Source organism: Coregonus lavaretus (assembly GCF_964263955.1).
Source record: "Coregonus lavaretus genome assembly, chromosome: 8".
Lineage (NCBI taxonomy): Eukaryota > Metazoa > Chordata > Actinopteri > Salmoniformes > Salmonidae > Coregonus > Coregonus lavaretus.
Window position 1 is genome coordinate 7156291 of NC_139995.1, and position 23225 is coordinate 7179515.

Consider the following 23225-nt stretch of genomic DNA (forward strand, 5'->3'; position numbering starts at 1 on the left):
AGACATATGGTGCGCAATAAAATCACAGTATCGAATCGCAATACGTATAGAATCATGAGACTCGCAATGCTGATGCATATATCTTATCGTGAGGTTCCTGGCAATTCCCAGCCCAAGTTCATTTGCCACAACAAATCTCTTCGCTAGCAAACGCGATGTCTTCTCCAAAACGACAATGTGTCTCCAGCAATGTTTACTTTTTTGACGTTCTATGGCATCTCCACTTTCCAAGCATATATGACCACATGTAATATTTTGGTAAGTGATGCAAATAGTGAACTATGTAGGGCCAGGATGTAAAATATATGTAGCTGCAGCAATTTCTCTTATCTGATATGGTAAGTAATGGGGCTTAATTTATTGCTCCCTAAGAGTTTGACGAACGGGTCCGTGAACGCGATTCCAGATATATTTACCTCTGAATAAACTGCCTTTATTACACCATATCCACATCCAGTAAACTTGTGATTATCAACACTAACCTCATCGTTGTGGCGGCGGACAGCTAGCCTGTATCCCTCGTCATCCAGTTGAGTGGCAATGTCTTTTTTCGTTCGTACCAATTTTTGGAAAATCCTCGGGTGTAGGACTTTCCGCCTTTAGTAGAAACCTGTTGAATTATTAAATTTGGTCTGGGAGGTCCTAATTGTTTCGTTGCCAATTTATCTTAATTTGTTCGCCGACAAAAAGGAACTTCTTTCAAAGACACAATCGAGTTGGACTGAAGCCTAGCCATTTTGATAGTAGTAGTGAATTGATTGAGGCTGCTACCTGGTCTTTTCTTAGTTACGTTCATTCGTGGTTACGTTATGTATGACGAAAGCGCGTAAGTGCAAGCCCACAGACACCCATAGAGAATGTATTGAAAGCTTTGAAATGTGAAAAAAATAGATTTTACATGACAGGCTATGAGAGACTTCTGGGCGATTTTCAACCTGACTGAAATCGCCCAAAAAACGGGCGGGGCCATTTGAAGCACGACTTTAGCCTGATTTGACATTTAGTGGCTGTCAGATCAGACGTGAACACTGATAACTGCTGTTGCCGTGATATAATTTTTTATAAATTTATTTAAAAAAAATATATATATATATATATATTTTTTTTTTATATATAATTGATTAGAAAAAAAATCCCTTCCTTTTCCCGTTTGGCAGTGCGTCGCCCATATCGCCCTATTGAACAAGCCGTCCCTGCCACCGGGAGCAATTATGGTGCCTGTAACTGTATTTAAACATAGCCTATTTAAAATAAGTTGTTGTTTCGTATTGATTAGAATTATTCACTCTCCTTTTAAGCATCATCAATAGGGAATTTTATCTTGCTTATTCACAACGTTTGGCATGTCGATAGCTCAGACATGGCAGACATAATGCAATTTACAGTGCATTCGGAAAGTATTCAGACCCTTTTACTTTTCCACATTTTGTTACGTTACTCTAAAATGTATAAAATAAATATTCTTCCTCCTCAATCTACACACAATACACCATAACGACAAAGAAAAACTGTTTTTTAGACATTTTTGCAAATGTATCGAAACTAAAACAGTAATACCTTATTTACATAAGTATTCAGACCCTTTGCTATGAGACTCGAAATTGAGCTCAGGTACATCCTGTTCCCATTGATCATCCTTGAGATGTTTCTACAACTTGATTGGAGTCCACCTGTGGTAAATTCAATTGATTGGACATGATTTGGAAATGCACACACCTGTCTATATAAGGTCCCACAGTTGACAGTGCATGTCTGAGCAAAAACCAAGCCATGAGGTTGAAGGAATTGTCCGTAGAGCTCCGAGACAGGATTGTGTCGAGGCACAGATCTGGAGAAGGACACCAAAAAAATGTCTGCAGCATTGAAGGTCCAAGAACACAGTGGCCTCCATCATTCTTAAATGGAAGAAGTTTGGAACCACCAAGACTCTTCCTAGAGCTGGCCGCCCGGCCAAACTGAGCAATCAGGGGAGAAGGGCCTTGGTCAGGGAGGTGACCAAGAACCCGATGGTCACTCTGAAGGAGCTCCAGAGTTCCTCTGTGGAGATGGGAGAATCTTCCAGAAGGAAAACCATCTCTGCAGCACTCCACCAATCAGACCTTTATGGTAGAGTGGCCAGAGGGAAGCCACTCTAAAAAGGCACATGACACCCCGCTTTGCGTTTGCCAAAAGGCACCCAAAGACTCTCAGACCTTGAGAAACAAGATTCTCTGGTCTGATGAAACCAAGATTGAACTCTTTGGCCTGAATGCCAAGCATCACGTCTGGAGGAAACCTGGCACCATCCCTACGGTGAAGCATGGTGGTGGCAGCATCATGCTGTGGATATGTTTTTCAGCGGCAGGGACTGGGAGACTAGTCAGGATCAAGGCAAAGATGAATGGACCAAAGTACAGAGCGATCCTTGATGAAAACCTGCTCCAGAGCGCTCAGGACCTCAGACTGGGGCGAAGGTTCACCTTCCAACAGGACAACAACCCTAAGCACATAGCCAAGACAACCCAGGAGTGGCTTCAGGACAAGTCTCTGAATGTCCTTGAGTGGCCCAGCCAGAGCCCGGACTTGAACCCGATCAAACATCTCTGGAGAGACCTGAAAATGTCTGTGCAGCGACGCTCCCCATCCAACCTGACAGAGCTTGAGAGGATCTGCAGAGAAGAATGGGAGAAACTCCCCAAATACAGGTGTGCCAAGGTTGTAGCGTCAAACCCAAGAAGACTCGAGGCTGTAATCGCTGCCAAAGGTGCTTCAACAAAATATTGAGTAAAGGGTCTGAATACTTATGTAAATATGATATTTCAGCTTTTTATTTTTAATAACTTTGCTAAGATTTTCTTTTTTAATGGTTTTTGCTTTGTCATTATGGGGTATTGTGTGTAGATTGATGAGGGGAAAAAACAATTTAATTAATTTTAGAATAAGGCTGTAACATTGTGTAAAAAGTCAAGGGGTCTGAATACTTTCCAAATGCACTGTACAGTAGGCCTAGCCTATATATGAGTGCGATATATAATATATTTCCATATAAAAGTCATGCATTTAGGCTTCTTACAATGTGGACTTAGCAAAGATGGGATAGGCCTACATACATTTTGTTATTTTGTTTCTGTAGGCTATTTAACAAATTAGACTATAATGGACTAACATTCGAATTGGAGTTGATGACAACGCAATACATAAGACTGTAAATACTCAACTTGAAGCAACCACATATTTATCCATGGAGCACATTCTGATTGGCCAGTGAAGGGGTCAAGCCTTGACACACCTACAACTTGTTAATTCATCAAAACCCAGCTACTGTGCCCATAATTCCGGTTGTGAAAATAGCAAAAATATTTGACACACCCCGGAACCTATGACGCTACCGCCAGCGCTTAGATTTACCATTGCGATAGGTTTGTTAAAATGGAGCCCACAGTATCGATATAAAATCTGTAAAAATAATAATCGCAATACTCTACTGTAGGCTCTAAATACCGTATACCGTATACTCTACAATACTCTAAATACCGTATACCGGGGTATTTGGAAAAAGCCACAGGATTTTTTCAATACCGTCAAAAGTTTATATTTGTAGCTACTTTTTAAGTTATTACCTGCAGTCACCTTGTGCAATACCTTAGGAGATAAATCAGATTGCGTTCTTCATTTCCCCGGTCACATTCTTTTAAATTATTAAGGTTACTGTAGATCACCAAAACAGTTGAGCCAGTCACTGTGTTTGTTTGTAAATAGCACAACGGGAGAAAGTGAGCTGGTGAATCCATAGCGTTCTATATCTATCGGTGCGTCACTATTGTGTGGTGCACATGAGGAGATGAAGTTACACTTGTATGCAATTCACTACTAAATGTTTGCCATCAGATATCTTATAATGGCTTCCTGCCAGAAGACAGAGCTCTGGATGAGTTATCTGTACAGCTGCCATTTTTTCCCTGTGCTTCCTACTAGCGTTTTTTCCCCTCCTCAGTTCTTCTCCCATCTGCTCCGTGTACGCATGCTGCTCTTCCTTCAGAAAAGCATGCATCACAACTTTGTTCATTTGCACAATTTATCTGGTTCACTTTCGCTTGTAGCTACACTTGTATAACTTTATGAGCTGGATTTGCCCGTCTTTGCAATTAGTTTGTTAGTTTTCGCTCGTTAACATTTAGCTAACAGCGTCTATGTGATTTCGCTAACAGCGTCTATGTGATTTCGCTATTAGTTTGTTCCAATTTTGTTAGCATTCCGGTAATAGAGGCCCAATGGCTTTTATTGTGTTTTTAGTGCCCCCTTGTGTGCTATGCTGGTAATACCGCAAATCCTGGTATGAGAGAAGGACGGTACGACAATTGAAAATCTGGATACAGCCCAAGCCTACTGTATAAATTTTTTCCCCCATCCCTATAACATATACCTGTGCATGTATGTGTTCTGCTAGGCAAATTGAACTCCTATTCAACAGCTATTTGAATTGCCAGAGAGAGGGGGGGGGGGGGGTAGAAATGGAGTGCGAGCGAGCGAGAGAGAGAACAAGAAAGATGTTACTCACACGTCGTTGAACTCCTCTAGGCTGGTGGCGGGCGTGAACACATCCAACAGACCAATCACCTGACAGAAAGAAGAAGTCAAAGGTTAGACAACATTCTAAACACAACTCACATTGCAAATGACTCATACTACAGACAAAACATTTACAAACACAACATGTGGTCTTCTTCCAACTGCTAAAATCCCTCAGGGTGAATGAGGCAATATGCAGAGTGCACAAACAGAGGGGAATGGTTTCTGCATTTGTCTTTGTGCAAAGAAAAGTAGAGACTTCTTAGTGTGAGACTGTGCTACCGCCCGTTGTCCTTGACATGGTCTTTCACTGTGTTTAATAACCATCAGATAAAGGTCGCTTTGACAACCAACAACATCACATTTCATCAAACAAAGATTATGGATTTTTGGATGCAGTCATGGCAGGTCGTTCTAAAGCTTTGGAACAGAGCCTAAACCACTGTTCTGCTCTCAACACAGGACAGACAGTACGCAGTGACAGTCAGGGATCTGTGACACAGGCTAATTCACTCATAGTGTGTGTGTGTGTGTGTGTTGCTGTTAACACAGGAGAAAGTGATGACTGAACTCTGAACAGGAAATCATGCAGAATGCAATAAAACAGAAAGAGAGAGGCAGAGGGAGAGAGAACGAGAGGGAGAGAGGCATAGATAGAGAAAGCGAGCGAGAAAGAAAGAAAGCGAGCGAGAGAGAGAGAAGAGCTAGCATGCAGGCAATGTGTGGGTGGCTAGAGAGGAGTTGAGGAGAGGAGAGAGGACAGAGGGAGGAGGCAGACGTCGGTGCCAGACCCAGTGTGCCCCCCTCTAGAGAAACTGACTGAGGTGGGTGGGTGTCATAACAACTCGACTCCACACCGCCCATGCAGGGCAGAGCCCTCTGCGATTGGTGGAATCCAGCCAAAACAAAGTGATTGGCTGACTCAGGCTTTCCAAAAAACATAACCTGCAGTATAACCAGGCAACAGCGGGGAAATTAGCTCAGAGAATAACAGAGAATAAGAGGGTCAAGACTCAAGAGCTGTGTCAGGTGGATCACACTGTTATCTACTCTACTGTTCCCTTCCCTGCTGCTAAGAGCTAACTGTTACCTAAACTCAAAGAGAAGTTTTAACAACTCAAACCCACACTCTCTGTGGCAGGTGTATCCTACTGTATTCTACTGTTGCCTGCAGTTGAGCGTTACCTAAAGTCACAGAGAGACAATTTTTTTTATTTTGAAAAGACCTTCTGCACAATCACCACAGTCAGCACTGTCAGATTCAGATGATTTTATTGCCATCTGCCACACACAACCACAGTTTAGTGGCATTTGCTGTCGGTGCAGCAGCATGGTAAAACTCTTAAGTTAGACTCTGGGTTAAACCCCTATCATCTTCAACTTGACCACGACACACAGCAGTTGACCTAATGTGTTCAGCTTCACCACCACTGAATCATTCAGTGAAACCTCACACCCCTGAAGGAAGAGATTCGCTGCAGTGTTGTTTACACCATTGCTTTATGCAGAGTTAACTTCCCTTCACACCACAATCATAACAGGCATACTATCTGTTGTAACCAGTGGTTGCAAATGTTAAGTCTTGCGTTTACAGCACCATACCACAGTGAGAGTGAAATCAGTGAGCAGGACTGATGTTTTAATAATCTGTCGTGACGTGCCTTTCATTATTGTGATGACTATTATTTATCGAATAATTACCTACTATGTTTAATTGTTACTAGATTAAATTAATCATGTAACAATTAACTCATTAGGAATTTGGGGCACCACGAGAAAAGTTGTTTAATGAGTTACCGTTTTCCGAATTAACTCTAAAGATATCTCGTCATTTAACAGTCATTTATTAATAATTTGCCTCATATCAGTCTCATTCTGAAAGTCGTAGACTAAGTCTGCACGAACCCGGGTCTTACTGATCATTCCATACCACACAAATTGATTTAATTATTTATTTACTAACTAATTAAAATGATAACACAAGATACAAACACATACACAGTATAGGTAGGGATTACAAACGTAATACAATGAAATGACACTTGTTACAAAAGATGGCACGTTAAAGAGAGAGAGAGAAAAACACTTGGATACACATGGACCTATTCTCATAGTAATCCTAATACTTTGCCCAGAACTGCCGCCCGTTTCGTAAGAAGTAATGCATGTATTTACGTGTTTGTCTTCGTCGTCTCTGTTGGACCCAGGACTTTGTGGGAAGGGTCGAATGGCCTTCTCTTTTCGGATGGCCTTATAGATGTAAGGCTCAGCTTGTCCACAAGAGGTCACAATGTCCTTCTTCTTAGTCATCTGTTTACTTTCACTCGTTCTGGAAGTGGTACGGCTGATCATGTGATGAGAGCAGCGTAGCAGACGATGGTTTGAAGAGAGTAACAGGATGGTCCGACTTAAATTCACCTTCTTAGATACAGTACTTAGAACAGCTACTCAGCCGTAACATTGATCGTTAGTGGAGGCAACTTTGTCGTCTTCACCTCGTGTTGATTTTCAGGGTCGGGACCAATATGGACAAAAGCTGCAGCTTGAGGTCCGTCTAGTCTGATCTGATCATTCTTATCTCAGTCTTTTATGCTCTCTGGTAAAGAGGGGCGTTTCGGTCATACTGACACGCTCTCTGAGCTCCCTCGGGCGTGGCTAGTTACGAGGCAAAAGTATTATTATCACTATGATTTTGTTCAAAAGCTAAAATCACATTCCTATCTTCATGAAAACATTGTCTTCCTCCTTGATATTTTCTACACAACGAAAAGGATGTAAACCTGATATACACAGTGTAAAAGCTCTCAAAGTCACAATGTTTTCATTATAACGCCTTTATAAATGTTTTAATGACATCACAAAATAGACATTAATTTTCCATATTCAATTTCTCATCATTCCCAACGTTTGGATGTTGAAATATATTGTCCCAATGTTCCTTTCACCATACTAGAGGGCCAGAGACAGATTCTCCTATCTCTAATTTATGGCAGTATTAAGGTGTCAAGACCGGCACAGTCCCCCCTGTAGGTAAGAGGGTTGGGTTGTTGTCGGCCATTTGCCAAGCTGATATGAGGCCTTTGATCCTCACCCAGGGAGAGACATGACAACACATACTTCTTCCACTTGACCCCCTTCACACACACACACTCATGCGCACACACACAAACAGACATGTCTACTCCATCTGCTCTTTAGCTTAAGAGATAGCAATCAATAGCCTTTCATAACACACATATACAGTACCACAGTAAGCTTCAGTATCTCTCACTCTGAGGTCAGGTCAGCTTGCCCCAGAGTGGAGGCTGATGGCGGTAACACACATATGCATGGGCGCGTGCACACACAACAGATTTTTCAGAAATCCCGGTTGGAGGATTCTTGGAACATGAATAAGCAGGGAGGGAATCCTCTAGGCTCAAACTGGGATTTGTGAAAAATCCGGTAACCTTTGAAAGGTTGGACTGATAGATCAGTAAATGGTCAAGGAAAGGTTAACTCACATTCTCCAGGAGGTGTGTGTGGAGGGGTTAACTCACGTTCTCGTGTTTCATGTGTTTGAGGAGTCGTAGTTCTCTGTAGGTCCTCTTAGCATGGATGATGGACTGGAACGGTCTCGACAGCTTCTTCACTGCGATCTTCAGCCCCGACTTAACGTCATACGACGAGCTGCAGTGTCGAAGAGCACACACACACACACACACACACAAAGAGATGCCTTACGCCTTGGTAATTACAACATTCATAACATTACTGATATAACATGACATTATTGACGTTACATCAATAATTCAACACTACATTCCTCTTATTTCGCATGTATGCTACTTTCAACCAGAAATTGAAATAATAATTATTATGTAATATTGTGTGAAGTGGTCCTTGGGACCAGGAGATGCATTGTACACATAATAGTGTTTTATTAAACATCATTATTGTTGCAGCCTCGGGCTTTCTGTAGTACTCCGTATTAATGCAGTAGCCCTCCCTTCCTGCTCTATGTAACACAGCACAGTTAGGGCAAATCTGAAACAAGGCAACAGTAAACATGTCATCCCCCATGAATGATGCAGCGTATCATTTGACTTCGATACCGATACCAGTCTTAGTATCACGATACTCAATACCAAAACGTTACCACAGCAAAAAAGAAGGCGTATTAGCCAAAATCACAGTCAGAATGACACTTGATCCAGACAGAGCCTTTGAGTTCAATATATCATTACACTTTAAAATGTTTGATGTCAATTTTTCAGAGACACTCTTGTATGCATTCATGAATCAATTATACAATCAATTTGACTTTGTTCTAACCAATCTACATAAAAACAATGGTTATCATTTATTTGAATGGTAAATCTCTATTGATAAACTGGGTAAATCAAGATGTAGCCTAGGTCTATTCACAATAGAGGTGAATGTGCATGCATTGAGGTGTATTGAGCTTGTTTTGGATGATTTCATGGGGCTACAGATGAAAAATAATCTGTTTCCTTTCCATTTGAGACTTATTTTATTGCTTCTTCTATGCAACAACATTTGCATAGAAGAAGCAATCTCTTTTATAAATGTGCATGCTGTCTCAGAGCTAATGATGTCATTCAAACACACGGACCGAAAGACAGGAGAGACGTGACTGATGCGAGGGAGACGAAGTGAATAAATAAAGTTTTGGCAATGACTATGGTTTTTGGTGACACTCAGCTTTGAAATAAGCATATTTTGCATTATGGTTTGTATATTATCACAAACAAAGTACTAGGGTCGTGAACTGATGTTAGCTACAGCTGTAAGCTAGCAAGGAAAGTTAGCCTACAAAGCTGGAAACTACCAGTATTTTCTTGCATTCTAAAGTGTTCTAGCCAGCAATGGACATTGTTTTGCGAACAGCAATTAACAGTTGCAACATTTCTACATGCCGTGTTACATTAGACAAGTTTATTCACTTCTGTGAATGGGGAGCTCACATGATGCTGCACAAACTCCCAGGACAGGCTGCAATGAGTAAGTGGAGCAGGCACGGTGCGCTCGCGCTATAAGGGGACATCAGCTACGCTGATAGACAGACTTGATCCTCTCAAAACAGTAGACGACGTCAGACACATTTGATAGAATTACATAATTTTTTTTTCTTATGGGAAACGTTTTGCTCACGAGTGCCTTCAAAGTATTCACACCCCTTTACTTTTCCACATTTTGTTGTGTTACAAAGTGGGATTAAAATGGATGTAAATTGTCATTTTTTTTGTCAACGATCTACACCAAATACTTGAATGTCAAACTGGAAGAACATTTTTATATTTTTTTTATGAATGGAAAATAAAATACTAAAATATCTGATTTACATAAATATTCACACCACTGAGTCAATACATGCTTGAATCCCCTTTGGCAGTGATTAGAGCTGTGCATCTTTCTGGGTAAGTCTAAGAGCTTTGCACACCTGAATTTTACAATATTTGCCTATTATTCTTCAAAACATTTGTCAAACTCTGTCAAGTTGGTTGTTGATCATTGCTAGACAGACATTTTCAAGTCTCTCAATAGATATTCAAGCAGATTTAAGTCCAAATTGTAACTAGGCCACTCAGGAACATTCACTGTCATCTTGGTAAGCAACTCCAGTGTATACAGTGAGGAAAAAAGTATTTGATCCCCTGCTGATTTTGTACGTTTGCCCACTGACAAAGACATGATCAGTATATAATTTTAATGGTAGGTTTATTTGAACAGTGAGAGACAGAATAAAAACTCAGAAAAACACATGTCAAAAATGTTATAAATTGATTTGCAATTTAATGAGGGAAATAAGTATTTGACCCCTCTGCAAAACATGACTTAGTACTTGGTGGCAAAACCCTTTTTGGCAATCACAGAGGTCAGACGTTTCTTGTAGTTGGCCACCAGGTTTGCACACATCTCAGGAGGGATTTTGTTCCACTCCTCTTTGCAGATCTTCTCCAAGTCATTAAGGTTTCGAGGCTAACGTTTGGCAACTCGAACCTTCAGCTCCCTCCACAGATCTTCTATGGGATTAAGGTCTGGAGACTGGCTAGGCCACTCCAGGACCTTAATGTGCTTCTTCTTGAGCCACTCATTTGTTGCCTTGGCCGTGTGTTTTTGGTCACTGTCATGCTGGAATACCCATCCACGACCCATTTTCAATGCTCTGGCTGAGGGAAGGAGGTTCTCACCCAATATTTGACGATACATGGCCCCGTCCATTGTCCCTTTGATGCGGTGAAGTTGTCCTGTCCCCTTAGCAGAAAAACACCCCCAAAGCATAATGTTTCCACCTCCATGTTTGACGGTGGGGATGGTGTTCTTGGGGTCATAGGCAGAATTCCTCCTCCTCCAAACACGGCGAGTTGATTTGATGCCAAAGAGCTCGGCTTTGGTCTCATCTGAGCACAACACTTTCACCCAGTTCTCCTCTGAATCATTCAGATGTTCATTGGCAAACTTCAGACGGGCTTGTATATGTGCTTTCTTGAGCAGGGGAACCTTGCGGGTGCTGCAGGATTTCAGTCCATCACGACATAGTGTGTTACCAATTGTTTTCTTAGTGACTATGGTCCCAGCTGCCTTGAGATCATTGACAAGATCCTCCCGTGTAGTTCTGGGCTGATTCCTCACCGTTCTCATGATCATTGCAACTCCACGAGGTGAGATCTTGCATGGAGCCCCAGGCCGAGGGAGATTGACAGTTATTTTGTGTTTCTTCCATTTGCGAATAATCGTACCAACTGTTGTCACCTTCTTACCAAGCTGCTTGGCGATGGTCTTGTAGCCCATTCCAGCCTTGTGTAGGTCTACAATCTTGTCCCTGACATCCTTGGAGAGGTCTTTGGTCTTGGCCATGGTGGAGAGTTTGGAATCTGATTGATTGATTGCTTCTGTGGACAGGTGTATTTTATACAGGTAACAAACTGAGATTAGGAGCACTCCCTTTAAGAGTGTGCTCCTAATCTCAGCTCCTTACCTGTATAAAAGACACCTGGGAGCCAGAAATCTTTCTGATTGAGAGGGGGTCAAATACTTATTTCCCTCATTAAAATGCAAATCAATTCATAACATTTTTGACATGTGTTTTTCTGGATTTTATTTTATTTTATTCTGTCTCTCACTGTTCAAATAAACCTACCATTAAAATTAGACTGATCATTTCTTTGTCAGTGGGCAAACGTACAAAATCAGCAGGGGATCAAATACTTTTTTCCCTCACTGTGTTATCCCCATTATTTAGCCCAGTTGTACTCAAACTTTTCCAGAGGGGACCCCATTTTTCCAAAATAATTTCAGGTGACCCCATTTTTTTGCAAGAATTTCTCATGACCCCTACCCACCCCAAATCTAATGACAACCTTAAAAATGGGTACATTTCGATTTTTACATCAACAAAACAACCTTCTATTCATGACATTTTCTAAATGAAAAGAAACCAATAAATACATCTATTCAATAAAATTGTATTTTTCAAATTCTCAAAAAAACGTCTGTATATTCTCCCATACAATAATCTGTAATCATAAATTTCTGAACCCCCCCCCAAAAAAACATTGTTTTGAATACCACTGATTTAGCCTATGAGCGCTGACATTCCTGCTACAGTATGCGATAAAGCCATCTGATTAAGCTGAGGCTCCCTCTCAGTGTGTGTGTTTTCATTATTACCACAGTACAGTTCCGACACATTCCAGGAGAATGTACCCATACATTCAATAACACATGCTCTCACACACACACACGCACTCTCACACACACACACACACACGCACTCCGTCACACGCGCTCGCTTTCTCTCACACACACACACACCTTCAGCAGCTCAGGGGAAATTCACACTGTAAGCCAGCGTCTACACTAGTAGCATTAACTCAACAGAAAATAAAGCAACAGAATTACATTCCTTTTAACTGCGACTTGGAAATGCATCAGAAACATCAGCAGGTCAATTTGCACCATTCAGACCAGAAAGATTGTTAAGATGCAACCAGACCACAGCAGCCAGAAACAACCACTATTGCATCTGATGATTCACTTTCAACCGCTTACTTGGGATTTGAAAAACAAAGTATTTAATTGCTTCAAAATATCCCCCTCCCCTTTCTACCACCCACGCACCCTCTTTCCCCCATCCCCCCTCCCAAACCCCCACTCCAACTGATCTTGGGAACAACAATGGATCTTCCTACTAGGTTGCCAGGGAGACTGGAGCTGGCATGGTCAGACTTCTGTGAAACGTTTTTTCCAGGAAATTGTAAGTAGGGCAGTAGTTGTAGCCAAGGGGCCAGGATTCCGGTCTAGAAGCTTTGTTTTTATTTTCTCACAATTCAAAGTTATTAAATCAATGTCACAATGTGTGTAATAATTTAGCTACCTGTTCTCCCAAAAACGTTCTCAATTAAAATGTTAAATACAAAGTACCTGGCAGAATGATATCATGATTATTTGCATCAATCCAGTGGCCATTTGTTTTGCAAACAATCACATGCGCGCTACAGAAACATCGCTAACCAAAGAACGATCTCTTGCTGGTGCGCACTTGCATTAAAGCATTGTTTCCCAAACTCGGTCCTCTGGACCCCAAGGGGTGCACATTTTGGTTTTTGCCCTGGCACTACAAAGCTGATTCAAATAATAAACTAATCATCTAGCTTTGATCATTTGAGTCAGCTGTGTAGTGTTAGGGCAAAAACCTAAAACGTGCACACCTTGGGGTCCCGAGGACAGAGTTTGGAAAACGCTGCATTAAAAGGGTAACTTCATTGCCTTCGGAAAGTATTCAGACCCCTTGACTTTTTCCACATTTTGTTACGTTACAGCCTTATTTCTAAAATGGATTAAATAAAATCCTCAGCAATCTACACACAATACCCCAAAATGACAAAGCGAAAACAGGTTTTTAGACATTTTTGTACATTTATAAAAAATACAAAATACTTATTTACATAAGTATACAGACCCTTTGCTAGGAGACTGGAAATTGATCTCAGGTGCATCCTGTTTTCATTCATTATCCTTGAGATGTTTCTACAACTTGATTGGAGTCCACCTGTGGTAAATTCAATTGATTGGACATGATTTGGAAAGGCACACACCTGTCTATATAAGGTCCCACAGTTGACAGTGCATGTCAGAGCAGAAACCAAGCCATGAGGTCGAAGGATTTGTCCATAGAGCTCCGAGACAGGATTGTGTTAAGGCACAGATCTGGGGAAGGGTACAAAAACATTTCTGCAGCATTGAAGGTCCAAGAACACAGTGGCCTCCATTATTCTTCAATGGAATTAGTTTGGAACCACCAAGACTCTTCCTAGAGCTGGCCACCTGGCTAAACTGATCAATCCGGGGAGAAGGGCCTTGGTCAGGGAGGTGACCAAGAACACGATGGTCACTGACAGAGCTCTAGAGTTCCTCTGTGGGGATGGGAGAACCTTCCAGAAGGACAACCATTTCTGCAGCACTCCACTAATCAGGCCTTCATTGTAGAGTGGCCAGACGGAAGCCACTCCTCAGTAAAAGGCACATGACAGCCCGTTTGGAGTTTGCCAAAAGGCACCTCAAGACTCTCAGACCATGAGAAACAAGATTCTCTGGTCTGAATGCCATGCGTCACTTCTGGAGGAAACCTGGCACCATCCCTACGGTGAAGCACGGTGGTGGCAACATTATGGTGTGGGGATGATTTAGGGACTGGGAGACAAGTCAGGACCGAGCAAAGATGAACGGAGCAAAGTACAGAGCGAATCCTTGATGAAAACCTGCTCCAGAGCGCTTAGGACCTGAGACTGGGGTGAAGGTTCACCTTCCAACAGGACGACACTAAGCACACAGCCAAGACAACGCAGGAGTGGCTTCGGGAGAAGTCTCTGAATGTCCTTGAGTGGCTCAGCCAGAACCCGGAATTGAACTTGATCGAACATCTCTGGAAAGACCTGAAATAGCTGTGCAGCGACGCTCCCCATCCAACCTGACAGAGCTTGAGAGGATCTGCAGAGAAGAATGGGAGACACTCCCCAAATACAGGTGTGCCAAGCTTGTAGCGTCATACCCAAGAATGCTGAAGGCTGTAATCGCTGCCAAAGGTGCTTCAACAAAGTAATGAGTAAAGGGTCTGAATACTTATGTAAATGTGATCCGTTTTTTATTTTTAATACATTTGCACAAATGTCTAAAAACTGGTTTTGCTGTGTCAGTGTGTAGATTGATTAGGAATTGTATCAATTTTAGAATAAGGCTGTAACATAACAAAATGTTGAAAAAGTAAAGGGGTCTGAATACTTTCCGAATGCACTGTATGTAGCAAGGAGTTCCAATATGATCAAAAACCTACAGACGGGTTATATAGATCGCTGAAAATGACTGTCCATCATTTGTTGTATAAGTCATCTCAGGGATCCTACTTGAAAGTGTAAAAGAGAAGCAATTTGAGATTTTGCTCATCACTAAACAGTCAATAGACATGAAATCAAAAAAATTATCACTAAAACTGTGTAGGACTCTAAATATTTCATAATAACAAACCAAATGTTAACTGATGGAGTTGTCCTTTAAGTCACATTTTCACATACCTAGTCTCCCATTGACATCAATGCATGACTTAGGATTCACCCCTATGTTACTGTCTGCCTGTATGGAGCTAAGGGGAGGATGTGTACGATAGTGAGTCAGCTTCATCATGTGAGAGCTGCTGTGTCCACATGTATAACAGTGAAATGGCTTGGCTGTGACACATCCACACGCACACCACACATTGGCTGTGCTCCATGCTACAGTGATTCCTCAGCAGCACATGTCATGTCCACACCCTGATACAGAACAAAGAACATAGAGAGCCGATGTTGAGTGGGTGTTGAACCTGCACAGCCCTTCTCTGCCTAGCCCCATTTGAGTCACGCACACATGAACGCATACACAATCACACACACAAATCTAATGTTTATCAGTGATATAGCCTATTGCTGCAGTGACTGCTATGACATTTCCTGCCGAACATTTTCCTATACATTACATATACCATGTAGCCTAAAGTAGGGCTGGGCGACATGGCCAAAGTATTATATCACAGTATTTTTGTCATTTGTGATGGTATTTGACAGTATGTTAGGTTTTTAAATAATAAAATGTATAAATATGCTTTATGAGTAGTGCATTACCCTAGGCTGGCAATACATACATTCTAAGTGTTTTTAATGGGTCTTTCTCCAATCTGATTGTTTTATACTGTTCAAACAAACTTCAACCAAAAGTTGGAATATAGAGGGCACTTTGAATAGTGTTGTTTGACATGTCAATGAATGAAAAAGCCAAGGAGGGGTTATTATGACAGGGTAGGAACCAACGTAGTGGTTAGTGTTTCCCAGTGGACCCTAATTAGATGTTACATTAAATGTTCTCTTACTTGATGTAGCTAGCTTTGATGTACTAAAATATTAATGCTTCACCTATTCCTCTCTGATTTAGAATATACCGTTGCACAAACAACAAACATGCTGATCAAGATTCTGAGCCTGCCTGGCAGGGTTGGTCCTACAAAGCCAGAGCCCCCTGATGGGAGAGCATAATATACAAGGAAATTCTCAAAGCTGCTAATGAGAACCTTGACGACCTTGTACCTAGCCGGTGGGGATTCCGGTGGGGTACCCCCACCCAGGTAGTGGCAGTGCTGGCAACACTGGCTGCAGTAACCCATGGGGAGGGGGTCACACTCGGACAATCAGAGAGGGGGCTTACCATTGTGGCCCAGGTGGCACAAAATAATCAAAGGTCTGACTGCACGGAGATGCTTGGGAAAAATGGTTACAACGGGGGACCAGAGTGTTTGTGTCTCAGGTGAAGAGGGTGGATCTGATCTCCATCACCTAGGACTTGACATAGATTAAATAGATTAATCAAATCTCACATTGTTGTCAATTTTTGCTCAATCTTGCATGCTTTCTCAAACAGCTGCAACTGTATACAGTGGGGGGGAAAAGTATTTAGTCAGCCACCAATTGTGCAAGTTCTCCCACTTAAAAAGATGAGAGAGGCCTGTAATTTTCATCATAGGTACACGTCAATTATGACAGACAAATTGAGGGAAAAAAATCCTGAAAATCACATTGTAGGATTGTAGGATCTCACAGACCTGTTAGTTTTTCTTTAAGAAGCCCTCCTGTTCTCCACTCATTACCTGTATTAACTGCACCTGTTTGAACTCGTTACCTGTATAAAAGACACCTGTCCACACACTCAATCAAACAGACTCCAACCTCTCCACAATGGCCAAGACCAGAGAGCTGTGTAAGGACATCAGGGATAAAATTGTAGACCTGCACAAGGCTGGGATGGGCTACAGGACAATAGGCAAGCAGCTTGGTGAGAAGGCAACAACTGTTGGTGCAATTATTAGAAAATGGAAGAAGTTCAAGATGACGGTCAATCACCCTCGGTCTGGGGCTCCATGCAAGATCTCACCTCGTGGGGCATCAATGATCATGAGGAAGGTGAGGGATCAGCCCAGAACTACACGGCAGGACCTGGTCAATGACCTGAAGAGAACTGGGACCACAGTCTCAAAGAAATCCATTAGTAACACACTACGCCGTCATGGATTAAAATCCTGCAGCGCACGCAAGGTCCCCCTGCTCAAGCCAGCGCATGTCCAGGCCCGTCTGAAGTTTGCCAATGACCATCTTGATGATCCAGAGGAGGAATGGGAGAAGGACATGTGGTCTGATGAGACAAAAATAGAGCTTTTTGGTCTAAACTCCACTCACCGTGTTTGGAGGAAGAAGTAGGATGAGTACAACCCCAAGAACACCATCCCAACCGTGAAGCATGGAGTTTGAAACATCATTCTTTGGGGGATGCTTTTCTGCAAAGGGGACAGGACAACTGCACCGTATTGAGGGGAGGATGGATGGGGCCATGTATCGCGAGATCTTGGCCAACAACCTCCTTCCCTCAGTAAGAGCATTGAAGATGGGTCGTGGCTGGGTCTTCCAGAATGACAACGACCAGAAACACACAGCCAGGGCAACTAAGGAGTTTTTAACTAGGACAGAGGAATTTATTTCTCCGACATAAAAAAAAAAGGAAAAAAAATGTATGCACTCACTAACTGTAAGTCGCTCTGGATAAGAGCGTCTGCTAAATGACTAAAATGTAAAATTCAAAACTTAGAATTGTTTTATTTTCTATTATTACATACAATTCTTGCTACCAATAGAATGTTATTTATATGGGGGATACAATCTTCCCAGCTCTGCAGATTTTGCTGCGAAGAGACAGAATCATTAGATCATTTGTTTTGGTACTGTCCATTTGTAGCTTGATTTTGGACACAGGTCCAGGAATGGCTAAAGGATTGCAATATTTACCTGGAGCTAACCCTGCAGATAGCATTACTGGGTGATCTGAAAAGTCATAGTCAATCAATCAATAATATAATAATAGTTTTAGCAAAAAAAATACTTTCAATTTACAATCTGTAGAAACAATGAGAATAGAAGGGTTTCAGAACTTTTGTAAATCGTCACAGTACAGTTGAAATATATATGGCAAATAGAAATCCAATATGGATGGTGTTAAGAGATAGATGGGTGGTGTTGAATGGAGTTGAAGGATGGGTCTAATAACAACAAGATAACTAATAATGTAAGCATACTGTGTCCATTATAAGTATATAGGTTATAGGTTGAGAGCTTTTGTGAAAGAGCACAGTTAGAAAGATATGGCATATAGAAGCAAACCGGATGGACATCATGAAAATGATTGGAGAGGTTGAGGAAGTTCAGGAGTAAAAACAAACAAAATATAATTATTGTAAAAATGACTGTGTCTATAAAATGTATATAGTATGTATAAGCTTGAAGTAGAGGCCTAAGCATTGTTGTTCACTAGTTTACTCCAATTAGGGAAGGGGTGGTGGGGTTGGAAAGTAATAAAGGGAAATATATATTTTTTTAAAGGATATGTATGTATGTATGTATGTATGTATATACAGCTGCGGAAAAAATTAAGAGACCAGTGCATAATTTTCAGTTTCTCTGGTTTTACTCTTTATAGGTATGTGTTTATGTAAAAATAAAAAAAATTGTTTTATTCTATAAACTACTGACAACATTTCTCCCAAATTCCCCCCCAAAATATTGTCATTTAGAGCATTTATTTGCAGAAAATGACAACTGGTCAAAGTAACAAAAAAGATGCAGTGTTGTCAGACCTCGAATAATGCAAAGAAAATAAGTTCATGTTCATTTTTAAACAATACAATAGTAATGTTTTAACTTAGGAAGAGTTCAGAAATCAACCTTGTACGAGGCTTGATTCATGTGTCCTTCAAAAAGACAAATCTGCCCGATTCCAGCCTTGCTGAAGCACCCCCAGATCATCACCGATCCTCCACCAAATTTCACAGTGGGTGCGAGACACTGTGGCTTGTAGGCCTCTCCAGGTCTCTGTCTAACCATTAGACGACCAGGTGTTGGGCAAAGCTGAAAATTGGGCTCATCAGAGAAGATGACCTTACTCCAGTCCTCTATGGTCCAATCCTTATGGTCTTTTGCAAACCTCAGCCTGGCTCTTCTTTGCTTCTCATTGATGAAGGGCTTTTTTCTAGCTTTGCACGACTTCAGCCCTGCCCCTAGGTGCCTGTTTCGAACCGTCCTCGCCATGTACTTCACCCCAGCTGCCGTTGGCCATTCCTTTTGTAGGTCACTTGATGTCATCCTACGTTTGTTGAGTGACATTCGAATGAGTTGGCGGTCATCCCGGTCAGTAGAGAGTCGTTTTCGCCCTCTGCCCGTCTGTAGCTTTGTTGTCTCCAATGTCTGCTGCTTGACCTTGTTCTTATGAACCGCCGTCTTTGAAACTTTAAGGATGGAAGCAACCTGACGCTCACTGTATCCTTCTGCCAGTAAAGCCAGAATTGAACCCTTCTTTTCCTCACTCAAAACTTTCCTTTTCAACGCTTTCGGCATGGTCAATAGTTATTTTTTGATTAATATTACTTTTGAGGTACTATTAGTACCGTTTTTCCCATCCAGCTGGTCCTATTGCAAGAGGATAGTGATGACCATAGCAGTGGTTTTTATACTTTTCATCGTTAAATAAGATTTGATTCATGTGATCACCTAATCAGTACCTAATTCAGTAGAATGAGGTGTGCCTGTGTTGGAATTCAACAGACACTGGAATGGAATGGCTATCATACATGTAGAGCTGATTTAAGAAAAATGTGCAGTGGTCTCTTAAGTTATTCCACAGTTGTATATATATATATATTTGTGAGAAGAAAAAACATATGGGGGATTAGAAGTGATGCAGACAATTACATTGATGGAAGTTACAATCCATCTGCAATATTAAAGCTGATCTACTACAACAACAAGAGAATGCCAAGAGTGTGCAAAGCTGTCATCAAGGCATGGGTGGCTACTTTGAAGAATCTCAAATATAACATATACAGTTGAAGTCGGAAGTTTACATACACTTTAGGTTGGAGTCTTTAAAACTCGTTTTCAACCACTCCACAAATTTCTTGTTAACAAACTATAGTTTTGGCAAGTCGGTTAGGACATCTACTTTGTGCATGACAAGTAATTTTTCCAACAATTGTTTACAGACATATTATTTCACTTATAATTCACTGTATCACAATTCCAGTGTATCAGAAGTGTACATACACTAAGTTGACTGTGCCTTTAAACAGCTTGGAAAATTCCAGAAAATGATGTCATGGCTTTAGAAGCTTCTGATAGGCTAATTGACATAATTTGAGTCAATTGGAGGTGTACCTGTGGATGTATTTCGAGGCCTACCTTCAAACTAAGTGCCTCTTTGCTTGACATCATGGGAAAATCAAAAGAAATCAGCCAAGACCTCAGAAAAAAACATTGTTGACCTCCACAAGTCTGGTTCATCCTTGGGAGCAATTTCCAAACGCCTGAAGGTACCATGTTCATCTGTACAAACAATAGTACGCAAGTATAAACACCATTGGACCACGCAGCCGTCATACCGCTCAGGAAGGAGACGCGTTCTGTCTTCTAGAGATGAACATACTTTGGTGGGAAAAGTGCAAATCAGTCCCAGAACAACAGCAAAGGACCTTGTGAAGATGCTGGAGGAAACAGGTACAAAAGTATCTATATCCACAGTAAAACGAGTCCTATATCGACCTAACCTGAAAGGCCAATCAGCAAGGAAGAAGCCACTGCTCCAAAACAGCCATAAAAAAAGCCAGACTATGGTTTGCAACTGCACATGGGGAAAAATATCGTACTTTCTGGAGAAATGTCCTCTGGTCTGATGAAACAAAAATAGAACTGTTTGGCCATAATGACCATCGTTATGTTTGGAGGAAAAAGGGGACCGCTTGCAAGCCGAAGAACACCATCCCAACCGTGAAGCACGGGGGTGGCAGCATCATGCTGTGAGGGTGCATTGCTGCAGGAGGGACTGGTGCACTTCACAAAATAGATGGCATCATGATGATGGAAAATTATGTGGATATATTGAAGCAACATCTCAAGACATCAGTCAGGAAGTTAAAGCTTGGTCGCAAATGGGTCTTCCAAATGGACAATGACCCCAAGCATACTTCCAAAGTTGTAGCAAAATGGCTTAAGGACAACAAAGTCAAGGTATTGGAGTGGCCATCACAAAGCCCTGACCTCAATCCTACAGAACATTTGTGGGCAGAACTGAAAAAGCGTGTGTGAGCAAGGAGGCCTACAAACCTGACTCAGTTACACCAGCTCCGTCAGGAGGAATGGGCCAGAATTCACCCAACTTATTGTGGGAAGCTAGTGGAAGGCTACCCGAAACTTTTGACCCAAGTTAAACAATTTAAAGGCAATGCTACCAAATACTAATTGAGTGTATGTAAACTTCTGACCCACTGGGAATGTGATGAAATAAATAAAAGCTGAAATAAATCACTCTACTATTATTCTGACATTTCATATTCTTAAAATAAAGTGGTGATCCTAACTGACCTAAGACAGGGAATTTTTACTAGGATTAAATGTCAGGAATTGTGGAAAAACTGAGTTTAAATGTATTTGGCTAAGGTGTATTTAAACTTCCGACTTCAACTGTGTTTTGATTTGTTTAACACTTTTTTTGGTTACTACATGATTCCATATGTGTTAATTCATAGTTTTGATATCTTCACTATTATTCTACAATGTAGAAAATAGTAAAAATAAAGAAAAACCCTGGAATGAGTAGGTGTGTCCAAACTTTTGACTGGTACTGTACATTAAACTCTAACTGACTGGCTGAAAGTTTGGCGTACCAGCTTGTCTTTCTTTGCAGTCCTGCTGGGCTATGATAAGATCGATTCACCGAATGATGTTAAAGTGGTTGTTGATATGTTAGACATTTCTCCAGGCGATGTGAGATCTGATAATCTGAGTAGCGGGACTGCAAAAAAGAAAACCTGGAGCCACTGATTGACTAACTGATTGGACTGACTGGCCGGGCGACCAACTGACTGACTGACTGACTGCAGACAGGACTACAGGAACTGACTCATGGAATAGCCAAGACAACTGGAAGGAGGGACACAAAGCAAGTCTGCTATTTGTCCCAAATGGCACCCTATCCCCTACATAGTGCCCTACTTGACCATATGACTCTGGTCAAAAGTAGTGCACTATCTAGAGTGCCATTTCGAGCACATATCTAGTCTATTAATACCTCACTACTCTCCCATTATACAGTATTGCACTGCCACCCTCTCTCAATGTTGCTTCTCTCTCAACAATGTCAACAAACTCTCAACGTATGTTTCACTGCACTGCCCAGGAAGGTACAGTACTTAGACCTATAAGTATACTCTGAGGCTGTGAGCAGTGTAGTCCTACGACAACGTTTTAGCTCACACCTGGCAGCACTACTACTGCAGTGTCCCACAATTTACTGCAACTGCACTTTCCAGGACACCAGAGTGAGACACAGCAGCTCATCAATATTTGGCTATGATACAGAGACAGAAGTTCAGAGCTTTCAACCGCTGACCCTAACCTAACATGAACGCTTACCGCTACCCTCACCACCTAACCCTAGACGGAAATTAAAGTACAAATACAGTGCATTCGTAAAGTATTCAGACCCCTTGACTTTTTCCACATTTTGTTAAGTTAGCCTTATTCTAAAATTGCTTAAATTGTTTTTTTTCCCCCTTCTTGGGTATGACGCTACAAGCTTGGCACACCTGTATTTGGGGAGTCTCTCCCATTCTTCTCTGCACATCCTCTCAAGCTCTGTCAGGTTGGATGGGGAGCGTCGCTGCACAGCTATTTTCAAGTCTCTCCAGGGATGTTTGATCGGGTTCAAGTCCGGGCTCTGGCTTGGCCACTCAAGAACATTCAGAGACTTGTCCCGAAGCCACTCCTGCTTTGTCTTGGCTGTGTGCTTAGGGTCATTGTCCTGTTGGATGATGAACCTTCACCCCAGTCTGAGGTCCTGAGCGCTCTGGAGCAGGTTTTCATCTAGGATCTCTGTACTTTGCTCTGTTCATCTTTGCCTCAATCCTGACTAGTCTCCCAGTCCCTGCCACTGAAAAACATCCCCACAGCTTGACGCTGGCACCACCATGCTTCACCGTAGGGATGGTGCCAGGTTTCCTCCAGACGTGACGCTTGGCATTCAGGCCAAAGAGTTCAATCTTGGTTTCATCAGAC

At 41.7% G+C, this 23225-nt stretch overlaps 1 protein-coding gene across 1 annotated transcript in view; it reads right to left on the reverse strand.

The window, feature by feature from the left end:
* LOC311134282 (mitogen-activated protein kinase 14A-like) overlaps window positions 1-23225 on the reverse strand; it is a 61753-nt gene that overhangs the window by 23602 nt on the left and 14926 nt on the right. Inside the window, exons 2-3 of the mRNA XM_084167916.1 lie at window positions 8088-8217; window positions 4538-4596 (exon numbers count right to left, since the gene is read on the reverse strand). Of these exons, the coding sequence (XP_084024042.1) occupies window positions 4538-4596; window positions 8088-8217 (189 nt within the window). The remainder of the gene's footprint in view (window positions 1-4537; window positions 4597-8087; window positions 8218-23225) is intronic.